The sequence below is a fragment of the Molothrus aeneus genome, chromosome 5 (assembly GCF_037042795.1).
Source record: "Molothrus aeneus isolate 106 chromosome 5, BPBGC_Maene_1.0, whole genome shotgun sequence".
Classification (NCBI taxonomy): domain Eukaryota; kingdom Metazoa; phylum Chordata; class Aves; order Passeriformes; family Icteridae; genus Molothrus; species Molothrus aeneus.
Window position 1 is genome coordinate 25,186,812 of NC_089650.1, and position 20,273 is coordinate 25,207,084.

The following is a 20,273-nucleotide window of genomic DNA, read 5'->3' on the forward strand; positions in this document are numbered from 1 at the left end:
AGGAGGAGGTTTAACCCTGCCCAGGACTCAAACCAATACTTTGCTGTTCCTTGGTGAAGCCTTCTTTCACTCCTTTAGCTCCTTTGGGAGCTTGGCATTTCAGCATGCTGAACATGGCAAATAGGAAAATTTTCAGGCACCACAGTCAATAATAACATCAAAGAAAAGTTGCTCAAAAAATCAATGATGTTCAGAGTTTAATTTCAGGGATAAGAACAATATGATTAGTGTTGGTTTGCTGAGAGGTCATCCAAAAAGAGAACAATCACATTTCTGATCAGATGATGAACTGAAAAAATAGCTACTAATTCAGTCCTCAGTAGTGGTTTTGTTTTTCTTTAAAACAAGAGGTCTTGCATGGCCTAGAAGTGCTGCAGAAGCACCCAAGCTCTCAGGGGTTTCAGGGGCCCACCACTGAGACAGCTTGGAAATCCAGGAGGATTGACATCTAATGTGTGCCAAGGAACTTCAGCAGTCTCAGTCTCCAATGAGCAAACTGAATCTTCCTAATGTAAACATCAGAAGGAATCACACCTTAAGGAGCAGCTGTGCCAGCTGACCCCAAACAGAGATCCCATCTAAGGCTTAACTGCAAACCTGGGCAGGGAACCAGGTCAAGAGCAACAGCAAAAAGAGAGCAAATCCCCTCATTCTTTGCACATCCTAGTCTAAGCATGCAAACTCCTCCAAAAATATTGTAAAAGAGTTCCAATTTCCCACTGAATTGGCATACTCATCTTATGAGCAAGATGGTCAGGGCCGTTGATAGAATGGTCTTATTCATACAAACTAAGCATCTGGCTGGTATCTGTCCCTGTTTGTGAGCTTTTTCCTCCCCTTCCAAGCACAGTCACAGCACTGACTCCTTGAAGGAGTTCCCTGTTGCCCAGAAAAAGTGATTTTAAGTCACCATATATTGAAGTTACTCTTCAGGAGTTTAAAGCAATCACCCGAAGAAATCTTGCCTGCTGAAATGTTTTCGTAGCAGTCCACAGGCCTTTGCTAATGAACTAATGCATCTGGCTGCATGTAGGAACAGCAGCCCCTTCCACTGCCCCATAGTTCCCAGTGCCCAAAGCCCACTTGCAGAAGTGCTTTGGGCATTTGAGGCCTCACAGCTCTATAGCAGCTATATTTTCTGTTTTTACTGTGAATTTACCAGTTCAGCCAGTGAGAAGAGGCTGTGCAGACGGAAGCTGCCTCAACTTCTTTTTCTGTTCTGAGAGCTCCTCTCAAACCTCTTGGGTACAGGTACACAGCTAGCATGTCCTGGGGTAACAATCTGTCACTTTACTACTGCAAAATGTCTCCAGATCCCCAGGTTCCTGCTGCATGTTGTGGGATCAGAGGCATGCACACCAGGGCCTGGAAATCTGAGCTGCCTTGAGGAGGATGGAGAATCCCCAGAGGACTCTCTCTGAGATGATCAGGCTTTGTTCTGGCCATGCTGATATTTCATGTCTTCACTGCCGCCTGCAGCGTGGTTTAGAGGTACCCAAGCTGGCTGTAAGCAAGAGCTTAATACAGGCTAATTTAGCTTAATTGCTCTATTTTCAACCAGAGCAAAAGTCATAAGGCCCCTGGCATCTTTAACATATGCAGGAATAAGGCAGCTGGGAATAGTGTTACTCAGGCTGGTTCCCTGGCCATCTTCCCACTCTGTACGTGTTCTACGTCCAGACACACTGAACAACCAGGGCTGTTGTATTTAACTACCCATAAAAAATGATGTTTAAAAGCTCCCTAGTGACCCAAGCTTGAAAGCAGCCAAAGGGTGACTAGAGTAAATGCACAAGTTACATGAATCCATAGCTCTGCTACATTATGGTGCTACAACGGTACAGACACAGCACGTTCCACATTTATGGAGCTCTTTCTGTTTCCAGAGAGAAGGGCTCTTCCATTTCCACTTCCACTGAAGCTTATTCATTTGACTACATGATATACTCCAGATAATCTGCTGGGTGTACGTTAGTCATACAGAAGTAATTCTCTTTTAAAGTTGTATTTTCCACCAGCCAGCACTCAGTGATGCCCACACCCAGTAACCTGCATCATGAAGTCTGACTGCAATGAGGGTATCTCAACCAGCATGAGCTCTTTCTAGCATTAGATCTTTCCACTGCACCCCATGGTACATGGCCAGTATTTTCCTCTGACCAGGATTGTGGGTCCCTTGGGTAATTTCTGATGTCCTAAATGCAGATACTTTTTTTTTCCAAAGAGAGGAGGGAAAATAGATCTTCTGCAACACACCTCTTTTTCAAGAGAACTTTCCCATCAGTACAGGACAGGCATAATTTCTGTCATATTTTTGTGGAGTCTGTGCTATGCAGAGGGGAAGGAGGAGGACAGCCAGTCATGTCCCTGCCCTCCCCAGCTGTGCTGTCACAATCTGGGACTGTGGCTCCTTCCATCTTTGCTGCTGGCTCATCAACACGAACTCCCCATCACTTCTGCATGGGGGGTGACGGCACTCCAAAGTGCCTGCCTTTGGGGGCTGCACTGCACGTCCTGCAGCAAGCAGGCTGGGAGCCCTTGCACTGCTGCCCCTCAGGCTCAAGAGGGGACCAGTGCTCACAGTACCTCTGAGACCCTGGGAGGAACTTTCTATTCCAACAGCTCATTCAATCAAGTAAAATCATTTAACCAATGTTTTTTCACATGTTGTCTGACAGTCATTTCTGTTTCTTTTTCAATTGAGTCCAATGGGATCATGAAACAGCAATGTGCTTTCCCTAAATGCTGCCTTTACTGCTATGTTTGATAAATGGTCATTATTCCCTTCAGGAATGCCTGAAGGGGGTGATTTAAAACCGCCGTACCCTCCCTATGTTTGCCATGAAACCACTGCCAAATGCTTGTTTGAGCATTTCTAAACTGAGTTTGTCAGATTTTCATTGCTCATCCTGTTGATCAGGCAGACAGAGGCATGTTTTTCCTGTCTTGCTTTCTACTAATACCATCTTTCCTCCGCATGAGTAGTGATTGTAACTGAAGGCTATTAAACCTCATTTAATTCAAATGCAGTGCAGTTCTTCAACAGTCCCACTGGGGAAGCGGGTTCAGCAACAAGTCACTGTCCTGGAGGAAGCCCTGATCTTCCAGTGTCCACTCCTGGCTTGCTTAGTTAGATTTTAAGCTGGTTTTCTAAATTCATCCTGTGTTTGCAACTGGAAGTCCCTGCAGCTGTCTCTGCTAAATTATCTTTCTGTAAGGTGCAGTGCAATAGGCTTGTTCCTGCACTTCAGTACCAAATTCCCATTGATCAGGCCACCAGGGAAGAGCTGGATGCTTTGAGAGTCCCCAGGATGCCTGGACTGCTCAGCACCATGGAGTTGAGAAGGATCACAGAAGGATGATGCCATTGGCTTGAAGCAAAAATTAAAGAGCAGATGCCAAAGAGGGTGGCACGGCCTCACCCACATCTCTATCCCATACATCCAAGGTCCCACAAAGGGATACCCCTGACAGACGTCCTGGTGGAGAGGTGGGAGCAAACACAGCTGTGTTGCCCTCTTTTCCCACTGGAAAAGGCACAGAGGGAAGCACAGCATGATGGGTTCTCTGTCCCCACACATAATACCCACTGGGAGAGAACCCCTCCCTCAGTCACTCTGAACCCCAGATTTGGGGGTTTGGCTCACCTTACACCAGTGGTGAGGTAGAGCAGTGCCCAGGGTCTTTCCTACAACAGAAGCTGAGAAACAGGCTGTGGAATTCCATGGCCAGCCAGGTGTTTCCTGGAGATGAAAAATGTGCCAGCTCTTACCCTTGATGGTTTTCCAGCACAAGGCAAGGGTCCAGACCAAGCTGTGGCTTGGAGGGTAGTGGAGAGGTGATAGCAGATTTCCTCAGCTAATCCTTTTCCCTCTGTATCCTCAGCCCACTTGTCCAGCCCCACATCCCACTGCTGTGGCTACTGCTGGCTGCTGGGCATTCCTCTGGCACTCTGCTCCCAGCTTTGGGAGTAAGTGCCAGGGCTGAAACAAAGGCAGGGTGAGGGCCTGGCAGGGCTGTGCCAGTCTGTCCCACCGCCAGCCCCATCCCTGCTGGCCGTGGGGCTGTCTCACCATCGCAGCCCCTCTCCCCACCTCGCTGCTCTCCTGGCTGCCAGGAGGGTTTCTGCTGACTAGATGCTGCAGTTGGCAGAGGTGGCATTCAGGAAGCAGCCAGCAGGTTAATCCTCCTAATAATTTGTAGCCTGAAGGACACAGAGAACTGACATAGAAAACGTTGATGCTGTGGGTTTCTATGGCATTTAAATTTCATCCTGGTCTTGATATTTGCATATCAATTACCCAGGAAAGAAGGGGAGGAGGAAGGGCAGAGGTTATGTGGGAGCTAAGAAAACACTCAGAGCAAGAGTCCAGCAAGCACAGGTCTTACTGCAAAAAATTATGCTCACTGCCTACCAACACTTTCTTACTTTAGCAAGTCCTTCCCATCTCTTTCTGTCTTTTACTTTGCTTTTTTTCCTCCTGAATCCCCTGTAAATGGAACATGGGCAGATTAGCTGGTTCCCCTTCATTCCTGCTTGTCCAAAACGGACAGTAAAAAGAGAAGGAGAGAGAAAGGGAAAAAAAAAAAAAACCCAAACTCAAAATGCCTGGAGCCATGGCTTGTGGATAAAAACCAGCTGCACATGAAAAACAATTGATGTGGGGTTTGAGCTATTATGGCTTGGAGAATGAAACACCAACTCACCCTTCCAGAAAGATGGCAAAACCTTTAAAAAGTATTATTGAAAATAGGGATTGAGGTTGGGTTTTTATAGCAATGAATGTAGATAATTTAATGCACTTGGACCCAGCCTTGTGCACTGCCAGGCAATCCCCTGCAGCAGTGGACTTGGGACTGACCTTTCTTCCTAAAACAAATCCCTGTCAGAAGGCATTTTGGGCCTGCTAGTCAGAGAAGTGTAGCAGCTATTGGACCTCCTGGACACCTGAAACAGCCTTAACCCTCTCGTCCCTCCCATGAATCCCATGAGAGGACTGTGAGCAGAAGCAATTCCTGCTTTCATGACCAGGTGATGAACACTTCCTGGAGCACTGGTGTGGGGAGATCTATTCCCACACTGAAAGGACCAGTGCTATACAGAGTGGCAAGGATTCAAACCTTTACCAGACTACATAGTAAACAGGTTTTTCTGTGATTAATGAAGGGGTTTAGCATTATGTGCCAGGTGCAGAAGTCTACCCAAGAGACTGTAATGGTCTCATAAAATGTGAAGTGCAGTGAGTAACTCCAGGATTTCTTCTTCCTCTCTTTTTCAGGTTCCTGACTGACCCTTTGCATTTTTTCCTTGTGGTGGGCAGAAATAGGGTGTTTTCCATCCACATTACATCTTCCATCTCAAGAATAGCACTGTCACTGTATAATCCTTCTCTGACTTGAGTTCCAATTACATTGAGTTCCATAAATCCCATGAAAGTGCCTCCATTCTTATATGCACACTGGTCCAGCATGCAAAATACTTGGATGCAAAAAGTTAAGTGAGTTACTGGGTAAAGGGCAAGGTAAGGGCATTTTGGCTCCCTCATTTTCTCCAGTTGTTTGTAAGGTGTTGTCATGCATCATAATTCAGCTTTAACAGGAATTTGCATATCACAGAGCATGTGAGGCTTTGGAGCTGGCCTCATTGGAGACATTTAAGAACTGTCTGGACTCAATCCTGTGCAATCTGCTCTAGGATGACCCTGCTTGAGGGAGGGTGCACCATATGACCCACTCTGGTCCCTTCCAGTCTTACCCAGTCTGTGATTCTGTGACACTTTGAATATGGAGCTTTAATCAGTAATGTTTGCTCTGGGTTTTCCTTTGGTTTATTTTCAAACAGAAGACTTGGGAATCAAGTTGTTGCAAAATCTCATGAGTCAGTGACAGGTTTCTGTTGCTCATTGGATGACGGAAGATTTTCAGTGATTTGCAAAAAAAATATGGAGAAGAACAAGAGTTAACAAGGTGTTTTAATAGGAAGGATTAAAGATATAGTGCCACAACAGAGAGAAGGGAGGTGACTTCAGACCCCATCCAAAATCCACTTATCAGCCGTCAACTTCCATTGACTTCCGTGGGCTTTGAATCAAAACCATATTTTTTATTGAAACAAATTTCTATTCCTTTCTACAAAGCTCTTCTAACATGTTTAAATGTGTGCACGGTACATCAACCTCCGTTCATGGCTGGAGAAGCAGATCATCTCCTGAAAATCACAACAGCCACAGGATCTGGATCAGCCAAATTTTCTCTGAAATCAGTAGGACTGCTAATCCAGTAGGTCCTTCATATAAATAGTAACATCACCAAATCTGACAAAGCAAGGACGAGTTCTACTGCTGAGCAGAGTGTGATCCATCCAGTCCTGCCCAGAGGATGCCGAAAGAATCCCTCGATGAAAACTAATTAACAAAAATAAGCATCTCTAGAGCTCAAACACACAGGTAATTGTTCAGCTGGAATTGCTGCCCTGCAGTTCGACTGCTTGGCAGAGACTGCTCCGATCCAGCCTCTCATCTTCCCACCAAACTGTGATGCTCTGGGTAGCACTCCATGCACAGCACAGAGCAGGGCATGCCCAGCTGGTGGAGGAGCAGTGAATGAAGCAGCAGGCTCAAACAGCACACGTCACACCACTTAAAATAGTCAGGCACGTCTGAAGGACTGCACCGACCCCAAGGGCCTCCTGTTAAACTGTGACAGCAGTTCTGCATACTTACACAGACGCCAGCAGACAAAATGCTGATCTTTGAACAAGCCTCTAGTTAAAAATAAGTTTGATCTTTTGAATTTTTGAGATTTTTTTAATGACAAAAGTCTAAACCAGGTGGCTCTGACTGGGTGAGGTATTTCTCCACCCCCCCTCCCCGCCATGGTCCGCTTCTAAAATTAGCTTGGTACAGTGACTTGAAAGTGTTACTCCCAGCTCATCCTTACCCTTGGCAGGGTGCTTGGGGAGGAGATTCACTCCTCATCTCTCCTCACACGATGCAGGGGCTGGGATTTCACACTGACAGATAAGGGGAAAAGGCTTCTGCTTCCACTCCCCAGGGTTAGAATCATGCCTGTGGGAACCTCTGCCAAAGCAGCAGGCTCCTTCCTTCAGGTTACCTCCTCAGCATCTCTGAAAAGGCAGAGGCCATGCTCCCAGGCCTGTCATCCCTGATTATTTCCTTCACACTAACTGTGACACGTCTGTTGAGGGAACATCATTACTCTCTAAAGACTTCTTATGCATAATTGAGAAATGCATACACCAGACAGGTGATCTTTACATTCTGAGCCTTTCCATCTACCTGTCTGCCTACAGCCACACTGCAGGAATCATGAAATCACAGAATGGTTTGGGTTGGAAGGGGCCAAATATCATCTAGCATCTGCCCTCTGCCATGAGGAGGGAGATCTTCCACAAGCCCAGGTTGTTCAAAGCTAACCTGGCCTTGAACACCGCCAGTGATGGGGCATCCACAACTTCTCCGAGCCATTCTGTTCCAGTGTCTCACCACCCTCACAGTGAAAGGTGATGATGAACTATCAAATGACAGCTGCAAACAACTCTTGCTCTTCTTTAACTAGTTGTACAGTATGAAGCCAAAAGCTTATGATCCTGAAGAGATTTGGTGAGAAGTGTACATTTGCCTCCTAACAAATACGTGATTTTCTTCCTCTGGCAACTCAAGAGGCACCACTAACCAACAAAGGAAATAAAACTGTGCTGGAACACCTCTGAGCCCTTCTAACCTTCTGGTGAACTCCCAGCAGCTCTGTGAAGCAGCAGACAGCAGCACCTGTCCTGGAAGATGCCCACAGTTTGTGGCGATGCACAGCTCCCCAGGATGCATTCACTGAGCCACTGGCTTGGGTGCACTCATGGCTGCATATCCCATGGAGCCTCCAGGAGCCAGGAAAGGGGTGCAGGAGGATATGAGTTCACCATGGCCCAAGGTGCAGACTGTGAGGCCTCCAACAAGTAAAACAAATTCCTCTAGGAAGAGCAGAGCTGATAGGCAAAAAAGTGAAGCTGAGTTATTTGGCTTAAGAGGACTGAGGCACATGAGCCAGGCAGCACCTCAAAGGAGTGGGACCATGCTATCAAGCTCTCAGATGTACGGATACCTAGGATGACTTTGGGATGTCATCTCTGAGGTTATCTGGAAATAACCTTTCTTCTCTCCAGTTTTCTATTCCATTAATCTGTTTCAGCAATAACCAACCTCCTGCCTCTGACAATGCTGTGAGTTTGTCCTGAGAACACACTCCCTCTCCTATCCCCACAGTTACACCCCCACTGTGTAACCTCTCTCCTCATTTCAATTCACTGGGCACTGCTCTTCCCTCTTCCAATTTAAGCCTGAGCCTGTTTGCACTCTCTCTATCCAGCTTGTGATAGCACCATTCACCTCCTTCAAAATTTTTGTTCTGCAGTTTTTCAGTCCAGATCATCTCCCTCCCTCCTCCTTTTCAGAGATTTCTCCAGAGCCATCCTCTGCTCCTGTCAGGGCTAGTCTTCTGCCCTATCAAGAAAACTACTCCTGCTGCTTATGGACCTCCACCAGCTCTCTGCTCCTGATGCCAAATGAGTTGACACAGCAGTGTGAGCTCTTGCACAGCTCCACCCAGACTTATCACCCTACAGCAGACTTATTACCTGGCACTGTCGACGTAGAAGGAGCTATGAGTTATGAGTTGCAATGGAGATAAATTCCTCACCTGTGGCTTGCACTTTTCATTTCCCAGCCCTGCAGAATGTGACTGCTGCAATCTGTAACAGCACAAACCCTGTGTGATTCCTTGGCAGTACATCACCATTTTGAAAGATACAAGGCAGAAAGCCCCTGGAACATCCTTTGCCTCTGTGGTCGCTGCTATAAGGAGGCTCAGATGTGTGGGAACAACCCACACCATGACAGTCAGGCTGCAGGAAAAGCCCCTGAGTAGCTCACAAGTAGCCATGGGGACTCAACAGGTGCCTGGGGACTAGAAGTCCCTGTCTAGATGCTCTCACCTGGGGGGTAGAGAAAATTACAGTGGCAAGGCGAGCAAAATGCTTCCCTGTGGCATGTAACTGAAAGATGGCAAAGATCAACCTTCCTCTACCTTTTAAGGTAAAGACATAGAGATAACACTGTCCAGTCAAATGATTGTGCACTAAATACTTTTCAGTGAGCATTTTGGTGATGATATAATCCTAGCAGCTCAAAATGTGTGTTTGAGATGCATTACAGGAGGCAGCATGGTAGTCTTAAGACACTGTTAACACTGATTTTTAAAATGGAATTGTTTTTAAGTTGTCCAAGTTCAAAGTGCAGAGAATGACAGCATTTTGCAGCTCTTGCAAACATGCTCGCATCCCAGATTAGATTCAGGTAAGTAAAAGAAAAAGACTGCTCAGATGTGCTCCACCCTTACTCTCTTAATGGTCCTTCGCTGAGACCTAAAAAGGTAATGGTCTGGTGGGGAGCAGTGGATGTAACTGTGCCTTTTCCTAGTTTCAGAGCCCAAAACTGCTGTTGTGGTATGGTGACCGGTGCTATCAAACCCATCAAACCATACGGGAGCTAAGCCATAGATTGCCAATCCCAGTAAAAAAAGGGAAAACCTCTCATGTTTACGTGGCTCCCTCGCTCAGTTACCAGAAAAGCCGATAAAACAAGTAACGTCTTCAAAGTTGAGCGACCCGGGGTTACTTGTGGTAAATTAAGTCACTCGTTGGAAACTGAGCCGGGCTGGAGGAAGGCTGCCTTTTGCACCTTCACTTCCACCCTCTGTTCCCCGACAGCGCGCCCGAGCTCGGAAGCCGAAGCCTCCGGGCACTGGCGATGAGTAGCCCGCTGTCCCGTGGGATCGCGGATCCCTCTCTCTGTCTGCGGGGACCAGCCCGCCCGCCCTGGGCTGCCGCGGCGGAGCCGCCGGGGCTGCGGGACGGGGCGGGGGTGTGTATGGCGTGCGGACGGGCGCTCTCCGCTGCAGTACCGCGCCTGGCCGCGCACCGGCAACAGCCCCCCGCGGCGCGGCGGCCCCGGCGGGCGGGCGGGCGGGAGGGCCGGGCTGCGGCGCGGGCGGGGCGGGGCCGGGGCGGTGCGCGGGCGCTGCGCGGCGGGCGGCGGGCGGCGCGGGGCGGCGCGGTGCGCGGCGGGCGGGCGGCGGTGCCGCGCGAGGCGCTGATGCCGCGCGGGGCCGGTCGCGCCGCGGGGCGGCGGGGCGCGCAGGGCGGGCGGCCACGGGGCGCTCGGCCATGGGGCGCGGGATGCGGCTGGCGCTGCTGCTGCTGTTGTTGGGCGCCGCCGCCGCCGCTGCAGGTGGGTCGTGACCGGCCGCGCTCGGCGCTCTCCGTCCTCCGCGGGCGTGCGAGGTAGATGCGCGCCGCGTGCGCGTGTGCGGGTACGCGCGCGTGCTGGTGTGCCCGAGCCCGTGTGCGCGGGGTGCGCGGGCGTGCGCACGCACGGGGAACCGCAGGGGGTGCGCGCACCGTGCTCACAGTGCGTTCTCTGTCCGCACGTGTCCGCGCACACGCACATACGCACGTGCGTGCGCATATGTGTGCGCGCAGGCCGGGTGCGCGTGTGCCCGCACATGCGGTGCGTGTCGGTCGCTGCGCGGCGTGCGCGGATGGCTGCGGAAGGGCAGGGGCCGGGATGCGCGTCCCCCCGCGCCCCGCGCCGCAGACAAAGAGGGGTCCGGCCGCTCCGCGCTGTGCTGCGCGGGGCCGCCCCTGCCCGCGGAGCCGCCGGCGGCGCTGGGTGGGCTCGGGCCGGGGCTTCGGGGTGTGCCGCGGAGTGGCTGCGGAGCGCTGCGGTGGCAGCGGCGGAGCGCTGCGGGTGGCAGCGGCGGGGCGCTGCGGGCTCCGCAGGCGCTTTGGGCGGCGTTGCCCCGAGACGTCGGGGTGCGGAGGAGCTCGGGCAGGGTTTCCAAAGCCCCTTCCCGCAGCGTAAACACTTCGCGCTCAGAGCTGCCCGCAGCGGGGTCCCGCAGCAGACATACTCGGGCATAAACAGTTTGCGTAACGCTTCCTCGGCCGGGTGCAAGCCGAGTGCCAAATTGCTTTTTTTAAAAGAAGAAAAAACTCTGATGGGAAACAAACATTTAATCAGGCACAAGATATAAATGAAACATCACAAGGCATGTGTTGCTAAAATGCTTAAGCAGGAAGCATATGATTTTCCATGGATGTTTTCCCAGGTGAGTCATGGTACTTGCTGCATGCTCTTACTCATTACTGAAGATCCCAGTCCAGTGGCATGTACAGTAGATAGAATGGGAAGATTTAGTTGGGCAGATGCATTAAGTGCAGTAGGGAAAAGCACCTTTTCCAGTGCTGTGGTGGACCAGTTGTGAACTTGTGACTGCCAGCATAGAAATCTCTATGCTCTCAGTTTGTCCTTTTACTGAATCCCTGTGGCAGCCAGTGTTACACTAGAAAGCTGTCACTTTTCATAACACGAAGTGCTCTGCATCGGTCATGCAACTCTTTTCCAATTCAAGTGAAAAGAAACACCCTTTCAAAGGGGGTTTCCTCTCCCCCCTTTCTGCCCCTGGGACCCACGTCTGTGTGCCAGCAGCATTTCTCAAACCCTGCTGAAGCCAAGGTGCCTTGCCCCAGATCTCATCCCGGCTGAGGAAGGGACCCTCAATGCCTGGCCCGAAGACAACTGCAGTCAGTGACCGTGCATGACCAGGGCAATCAAATACTCTCAGCTCCCGGTGTCTGACATGGGATTTTGTAGCCAACCCCTCCCAGCTGGACTCAGGCAGAGCCTTGTCCCTGCCCTGCGGCCATCTATGACAGCCCTACCACCAACTGCAGTCACGGGGAAACCTCCCATTGACCAGGTCCTCCTCCACTGCATTCCTAGAGGCAGCAGTCTGGTGTGCAAAAAACAAAAGGACCTGATGAACACAAACCTGTCTGATGGGGCTGACTGAGCCCTGCTCTTCCTACCACTTCCCAAATCTGCTTTGCAATCCCACAACTGAGGGAACCGCAGTAAATGTTCATCTATTTGTGTAGCGGCAAACTGCTCTGTGTTACACGTAAGCCAAAGAATCCAGGAAAGCAGCCAAAGACATAAATTAGGCCAACTACTGGCTGGCCTAACTGATAATATGATAATAGCACTTAACTTACCTACCCCTCAGGAGAGCTACGTGGGTTAGTTAATGTTTATACAATGCTTTGAAAAGGATGTTCAGGAGTTGTCGGTGACATTACATTGACCTTACAGTTCTATTTGTTTACTTCTCTGGAGCAAACGTATCCTGCACAGTTACTGTAGGTCATCTCCAACACAGCTTTACCAGCACACTGTAGGAAGCCTAACTTGACTGAGCATTTCTTATTCACTGAAAATTTCCCAAGACTGCTCACCCAGTGAAATCCAGAAACTGGCTTCAGAAGTGCCTTGTACTGGGTGCACAGCAAGCAGTGCTCCACAGCTGTTCTGAGGAAATGCTATAGAAAACCCGTATAGAAGTTTTGTGGTAAAAATGGTTTTTATCCAGAGTGCTTCTTGAAGAGTGGGAGAAATGGGGGATGCTGTCAGGCTTGGAAGGCTTAGCACTGCTAGTGCATAACATAGCTTAATTGCAGCTATGACACTGTAGGCAAAAGCTGAATAAACCCCAGATAAAGGATTTGTTGGATGCTAAACTGAAATGACCTTCAGATATAACAAAAATGCCAAGAAGAAGACATTAATTGGTGCACAAAGCTGACTGTGTATGACTGGCCTGGTGATAAAGAAGACATTATGCACCTCAGATGCTTTGACCTCCACACATCCAAGTCAACAGATTTTTTTTTATATTAAACAATTCCCCAAATACCGCTTTGACCTACTCTGAAATTAATTAATAAAATGTTGGAGAGCCCCTAATCAAGCATTGCTGTACCAAGAGTTACATTGATTATATGTGAGAGTTACATGGTTTCATAGTAAAGCCCATGGTGATTTTATTTTTCTTTGACTCTATAACTGTGGATTTTAAAATTGACAGGACTTCCAGAAAAGGTTGAACAAAAACCACAGAGCCTCGGCTGCGTGGCAGCTTGCCAGCATAATTTCAACCAAAACTTTTTTTTCTTCCATTTACACTTACCAGCAACAGCCTTTCCGAACTTATGCCATGCTACAATTAAACACTGGGGTCAGCAGCAGTTTCTGATGGTGGGAAAACTTGGGGTGGGGATGGAGTGGTGGGAAAGGGGCTGAAGACTTGAAGCCCTTGCTGGCAGGTGATATTCCTGTGGCCTCTCACACCCCGACACCTGATGTGCTGCACAGTGGGCTGGGTTGCAGCAGTGCTGCAAGGTCTGGGTTGCTGGCAGTCTCCTGGCCTGGTGGCAGCATGCTGCCTTGTCGGCAGCTTGCCTTTCTTCTGCTTTTCTCCGCTTCCCCAGGGTCACCTGGATCCCTTTGCAGGCCTCGGGGCAAGGGTGGCCTGGCCATGAAGCCTCAGCCCTGCTCTGGTGCCCGGGGCCGGGAGGGCAGGGCGTACTCATCTCTCGCCCTGTCTGCTGCCTGCTCTACATCTCTTGATAGGCAGGGATCTTCCCAAGCGCAGGGAAACCGTGAAAGGCTTTGGGGTGGCTTTTTAAGCTTTTTTAGGCGCACTGAGGTCCATAGAGGGGAGAGCTGAGCAGCAGTGCCACACTGTCCCACAGCCCCGCCCGGGCTCGGTGGGTACCCGCGGCACACGGTGTCGGTGTCGGCGGGGGCAGCATCCCGCTAGCGGCGGGACGTGTCCGCTCTGACGGGGTGCGGTGCTCCAGCTCAGGAGCCGCCTGCAGCCCCGCTCGCTGCAGCCCCGCTCTCTGCCCCTCCGCAGGTCTGCGCGGCGTGGCGGCGGCGAGCAGTCCCTGCGACAAGGCCTGCAACCCTCGGATGGGCAACCTGGCGCACGGGCGGGCGCTGCGCACCCAGACGTCCTGCGGCCGCCGCCACGCCGAGCCCTTCTGCAGCTACAGCGAGGACGCGGAGCGGCGCTGCCGCCGGCCCCGGTGCGGCCGCTGCAGTGGGGCCCAGGCCGGGCTGGCGCACCCGCCCGCCGCCATGGCCGACTCGCCCTTCCGCCTGCCCCGCACCTGGTGGCAGGCGGCCCACGATGCCCTCCGTGAGACCATCCGCCTGGACCTGGAGGCCGCCTTCTACTTCACTCACTTGATAATGGTCTTCAAGTCGCCCAGACCGGCCGCCATGGTGCTGGAGCGCTCCCAGGACTTCGGCGAGACGTGGAAGCCTTACAAATACTTTGCTGCTAACTGCTCGGCCACCTTCGGGCTGGAGGATGATGTGAGGCAGAGAGGAGCCATTTGCACTTCCAGATATTCGAGCCCCTTCCCCTGCACTGGAGGAGAGGTAAGTGTGCCTGGGCTGGGACGGGAGAGCGCCTGCTCCAGCCCCCTTTCTCCCTGCAATCTCTGCACCCGTGTTTACGCTTCGTATTTCACTATATTTCACCGGCATCTCTTGTCACTTCACAAGGTGAATTAACGTAATTCATTCCTAGGTGATGCGGGCACCACCCTTCCTCTTGCTTTGCTGTGTTCGCAGTCCCTCTCTTTTCAAAACAATTCCTTTCCTTTCCCCTGGTGAACCCCGCTACACAAGTGCAACCTGGGCACGTGCTGCTGATTCCTCAGGAGTGCCGAAGGGAGCGTCACTCTGGGCAGCTTTCTCCAGATCTTGCAGCCGTGTGGTTTTAAGGTGATGCAAATCAGTCTGACCAAAATGCAACCATGTTAAAATTAATAATCACCAGATTGACTTCTAATAGTGACTGCCTTCACTGAGAAGCAGGCATGTAAGCAGTCAAAGTAGCTACTCACCTCGCATCGAAGTATGGTTCCCATAAACCAGGTTAGCCAAGTAACTTAAAAACTAATACCTTGTCTTTTTTCCTGTGCACACTTATGTGAAAAGAACTTGAAAAAAAAAAAAAAAGGAAGAAAAACATCATATTTGCTAAAGAAAAATATACGTGAAAGTCGGACTATTTTCAATATCAGAAACAGCAGATAACGAGTGATGCATTTGTAGGCGCTACCAATAATTCTCTTACCAGTGTGCAATTCCGTCCCCCGGTGCTGGGGAGCTTCCCCTGGGAGTCGCGGCCATGGGGTCGCCCTCCTGTGTCCCCCCACTCGCGGGGACGCATCCCCGGTCACCAGCCCTGCACTCTGCTCCCTCTAGTGGCCTAATTTAATGAACTTGCCTGAAAGCTTAATCAAATTTACAATTTCCCTCTGGCCTAACACAGAGAAAAGATAAAATCTGGTTGGTGAATCAGGAGATCTCTTATATCATTGCAGTTTCTGCTGAGAACTGGTTTTGAGGTGAAAGCCTGATCCTTGGAGACCAGCATTCATGCTGAGAAAAATCATGTGTTCAGACCCCTTTGCAATCACTTGTCACCTCTAGCCATGCTCTGGATAGGAAGCCACTCTCTGCACTCTCTGGGAGCTGTTTTTTTCACTAAAGTGCATCTGTTAGCTGTGTCTCAGGAGGCAGCCAATGTCTTGCTCTGGGAGAAGCTGTTCCATGCTCTCAATAGCTGAGAAATAAAGATCTCCAGACCTGTCAGACAGATCCAGGGTGATTATTCCATTACATTTTAAATCAAATGGCTGGCGAGAAAAAGTGCTACCTTTCCTTTCTTGGCATCTTTTGCTTGTGCCCCCAAAAAGCTGCCTAAACTTCCTTTCAGAGTGCAATATATGAAGGGGCTTAGGAGAAAGGTGGAAAAAGACTTTTCAGCATGGCCTTTTCTGATAGGACAAGGGGCAACAGTTTTATACTGAAATTGATTTAGATTGGACATAAGACATTTTTTGATTATGAGGGTCATGAGGCACTGAAACAGGTTGCTCAGAGAAGCTGTGAATGGCTCATCCCTGGAAGTGTTCAAGGCCAGGTTGGATGGGGCTTTGAGCGACCTGATCTACTCAAATATGTCTGTACCCATGGCAGAGATATTGGACTCAATTATCTTTGAAGGTCTTTTCCCAGCCAAATAATTCTGTGGCTCTGAATCAGGGCCAACTACAAAGAAAGACCCACAAAAGGAAGAATGTATGTTCATCACTGGGAATTTCTCAGGCCCTCAGTACTTGTGCCAGCCTCTGTGTCCCACCTGAACCATGAAGCTATGCCAGCCTGTGATGGAGGGCATGGAGAAATCCACAGCTCTTAGGCCAGTCAGTGGGACTTCTCTTGGGTATATGATTTGCATGCTCCCTTTTAAGCTTATCAGGGATTTTTACTCAGGGACAAGAAAGCCGGGGCATCTTACAAGGCAGTATTTGCCTCACTGGTACTAGGTCCCCTGTTGCTAGCATCCTGGTGCACTTTTCAGTGTGGTCACTGCACACCAGGATGGTGCTGTCCCTGCACACAGGATGGGACCTGTGCCTGGAGAGAGCCTGCACAAATCCTGACCTCAGGCTAGCTCCTCTCTGGGCTGGTGCAATCTGGGGACAGCAGAATCACGGTCTTGTGTGTAGAAACCAATGCCTGTCTAAAGAAGAAAAGTAACTTGGTGCTCTTTGGTGCATCTGCAGTAGCATGCTGCAAAGAGAGGCTACATACTGAACTTGTTCCTGTGGGACCTCTTGTTTTGGCATGGCTTTAGTCTGTGTTATTGCAAAGAAGCTATAAAAGTCAAGAGCATTTAATTGTTCCAAGTTTTAAACAAATACTGCATCCAAGGGGCTGGAGCTTAGAAGATTTCGCTCACATGGTACACTTCAGTCTCCTGCACTTAAACACCACTTTTTACCTGCAAAGTAATAGCAGCAGCTCTTCAGATGGCAAGCCTGCATGCTTAGCAAATATCACATTTAATTTATTACAGTGTGCTGCATTCCAGCAATTACTAGTAGCTGCCAATAGCAACATGTATCTGACCTAAAGAAACATCAGAATTTTGTGTTCTGTTTGGAGTTATGTTGTGCTTTACTCCCACTTTGGTAGCACCTAATCTCAGACATATGGAAACAGTAATTTCACTTGAAACAGTGGTTTCAAATATGCAGTCATCCAAAATGTCCATGTCTGAAGGGTATTACTCATTACTCTGAAGGGTATTACTCATCTTCTTTAAGGCACAACTACAAATTCTGTGAGAGCCACTGGGTTTCTTTTTTAACTTTTTAGATTTTTTTTAAACTGGGATGTAACAGCTGTAACCTGTGATCCAAGCCATGTGTCACACTGTTTGTGTGCTGCTTTCTCACACTTCAGACATTTCAACACCACATGTGCATTTCTGGGCACTGCCTTAAGGGCTTACAGGATTTTGCAGGATGTTGGTGTCTCTCTGCATGGTGCTGGCAACTCACTCACTGCTGTCTATCCCCTTGGATGAGCAGTTTTGCTCAGGTGAGGCCTCAGGTGGTGGTGACTCACCCCAGATATCACTGAGTTTGGCACAGAGACAACAGCTTGTTGGGCTGGTGGTTTCTGGTTTTTACCCTCTGTAAAGAGCAGGCAGTGCTGCTCCACCTGCATTTCTGCTCATTGTTACAGTACCCGCAAGCCCCAGTTCAAGGCAGCAGTGTGCAGAACCCCACAGTACTCAGGGGCTTAGGGCCTTTTTTCAATATATCACCCGTCTTAATTTGGGTCAAAGGTGTTTCTGCCTCACTTTTTATGAAAAAGAAATATCATACTTTATGCATTCTGCCCTCATCATCATGAGTCATTCCTCAGATGCCTACTTCAACTCTTATGACAAAAATCCTCCCTCATCAGAATTTGCCATGATGTTGATCTTTAGGAGATTTATGATAGTGTAGAAAACAAGCTGCCAAGTCTCTGGCTTCATTTCAAAGACCCAGCCTTCAGAAATGCTGACATGGCTCTGGGAGATGCCTTTCATCCTTCTGTAGCAGTGTGACTCTGGGCTTGCCCATGCAGTGGTGGCACTAGGGTGCTGGAGAGCTCTGGGAGAGCAATGCTTTTGGAAGGCTGCAGTCACCTCTGCTGGGTGCCACCTCAGCACTGGGAATCAGAGAGATACTTGTGTCACCATGTGTGGCACTTGGATGGTCTATTGGTGGGTAGAATCACCTCATCAGAAGCTTGGTAGGTCCCTGCTCTTCTTTGCTGCCTGTCCCTAATGCTGCAAGTCCACCAGACTTGGTTATCTCTGATGCGGATGTGGCTCCAGCCTGAGGCAGGTGAGAGATGGAGGATCAACAGGCCAGGGGTGGGATTAGGAAGGAAAGGACAAATTTGGGCAGAACTGCCAAGCAAAGAGGTTGAAGGCTGTACTGATGTCAAGAACACTGCACTAAAATGCCCTGGGTTTGGTCTAAATCGTTTTCTTGGTGGAAGTAAGGCTGAGTTCACAGGTCAGCATGTGCCCAGAGACCTCAGGGGCTCTGTTGAGCTGAGCCCCATGCCAGGGCAGCCTGGCAGCAGTCCGACCCCATGCAAGGAAGAACCGCTGTTTCAACAACCAGCAAAGTGGTCAGTGATTTCTCTGCAGGTATACAGAAGCCAAACAAACCAACTGAGCCTCTCCTCAGTAGAGAACAGGAAAGGAGGCAGATGGTGGGTGCCCACCTCCTGCCCTGGCATCCACCCTTGGTACAGCCAACCTGGGTTTCCAGCAAGCTTCAAGCATCTGCCTATTTGAGGAGTTGGATGTGCAACATTGTGAAGGAGACACATTCCCATGTCAGGGAATAATATCGGATCAGCTGCATGCAGAGAGGTCATTATAGACTTCCTCTATGCTTAATACAGTGAATTAATTGTTTCACAACAGCAGTTTGTTAAGCATAGGCAGAAACCTCTAAATGTTAGCCTTGTATCACCAGTGTTTTAAGAGAAAGGCTATGGCCAAGTTTTAGCCTGAATCATACAAAAATGCTACAAATAGTGAGTATTTTCATTGTTTTTCAGGGTGTAACCCTTCAGCCACATTATTGCAAGGGAAATCAGAACTGGATCCACCAGCCACACATAATCTGATCTAAGTAAACAAGATGCAGAAATAAACTCTTTCAGCTTCATGCTCAGACAGGAATACTAATTTTACTAGTATGCAAAAAAGGCTATCTTCCCTCCCATAGTTCAGATTATATTAATATTTCATTTTCAACACACTAATCTTAAAATTATCCTTGGCTAGGGATCACTGTTGAGGGCTCAAGGGGCCCTTAGCAGATGTTAATTCTTTAACTGTGAGTGAGAGTGACTGTCCACTCTGCAATGCAATTATCTCATTCACTTTACATTCCCATCTGTGGTCAATTCAGATTAGCTCGCCTGAGTGTCCCCATTTAGACAAGCTCCAGGATAAAAGGGCTTACTGAAGCAGAGTCTCCTTGACAAGATTTTAGTAAATTAGTAACTTATTTTAGTGTTCATCTATTCAGAATACTGCTAATAAATCACTTGGAGACCTCAGCTATTGTTGCTGTTTGCTATTTATAGAAGAGGCATATTTGCAGTTTGATTATATTCCAGCAACAAATTCTAACATGCTTTTAACTTTTGAAACATCACATTACCACTGTTTTGCTGTGGGATGCGTGTCTTACCGAGTGTTTTATTGATCTCGTGCCTTCCCTAGTGGAAAATCCTTCATATGTTTTGCCTTTCTGTTACTGCATGCAGCCTGCCTCTCTTCCTTGAGGATTTGGACACCAGTCCTACTGGTTTTACCTGAAATTAGCTGTGTAGAGCAGAAGTAAAATGTGTACTTCTACTCAGAAGTCTGACCATGACAGTGAGTGGTTGTAACACTCACTGCTGAAACAAATAGGAGTTAAAGACGGTCAGTAATTTTTATATTTGAGTCCTGATTTTGGGTTGTAGAAACTTCAGCCTGGTTGGGCTTTTTTACCTTTTCGGCCTGGATAAGCTTGGTTTTCAAGTTTATCATTGTTGTCCCTAACTAAAGCTACATTTTAATTGTGCTGAGGTCCTTCAAGGGTCTTGTGGGTAACAGGAGATTTGAGTTCAGTTACTTGCAGGACTCCACAAAGAACCTGGGCAAAAATGCAAGAATTACCTCAAAACAGCCTGGGATGTCAACCCATTGGAAGACTGCAAGGATCTTTTTTAATTGCCCTGTGCCACTGACATCTGCACAGAGAGAAAACAGAGGCCCAAACTGATGAGCAGGAAAGAGGAATCCTGGCAGGCATTCAGAAGTGCTCAGGATGTGTGAGGACATAGCTAGGGAAGTATGTTTTCAAGTCCCATCTCTACACTTTGTAGAAGTGCACTTTGTAGGAAAAAGACCTCTTTAAGAGTGTCTTC

General features: G+C 49.0%; 1 protein-coding gene across 2 annotated transcripts in view; it reads left to right on the plus strand.

Moving 5' to 3' along the window:
* The first annotated feature begins 10,244 nt into the window (after positions 1-10,244).
* The window catches only part of NTN4 (netrin 4), a 47,783-nt gene continuing 37,754 nt past the window's right edge, over positions 10,245-20,273 (plus strand). The window contains exons 1-2 of one of the 2 annotated variants that reach the window (XM_066550299.1): positions 10,245-10,301; positions 13,828-14,357. In XM_066550299.1, coding sequence (XP_066406396.1) covers positions 10,250-10,301; positions 13,828-14,357 — 582 coding nt within the window. In that variant the 5' untranslated portion in view covers positions 10,245-10,249. Of the gene's footprint in view, positions 10,302-10,847; positions 11,182-13,827; positions 14,358-20,273 lie in introns of those variants that run through there. The other variant, XM_066550300.1, reaches the window with a different exon arrangement.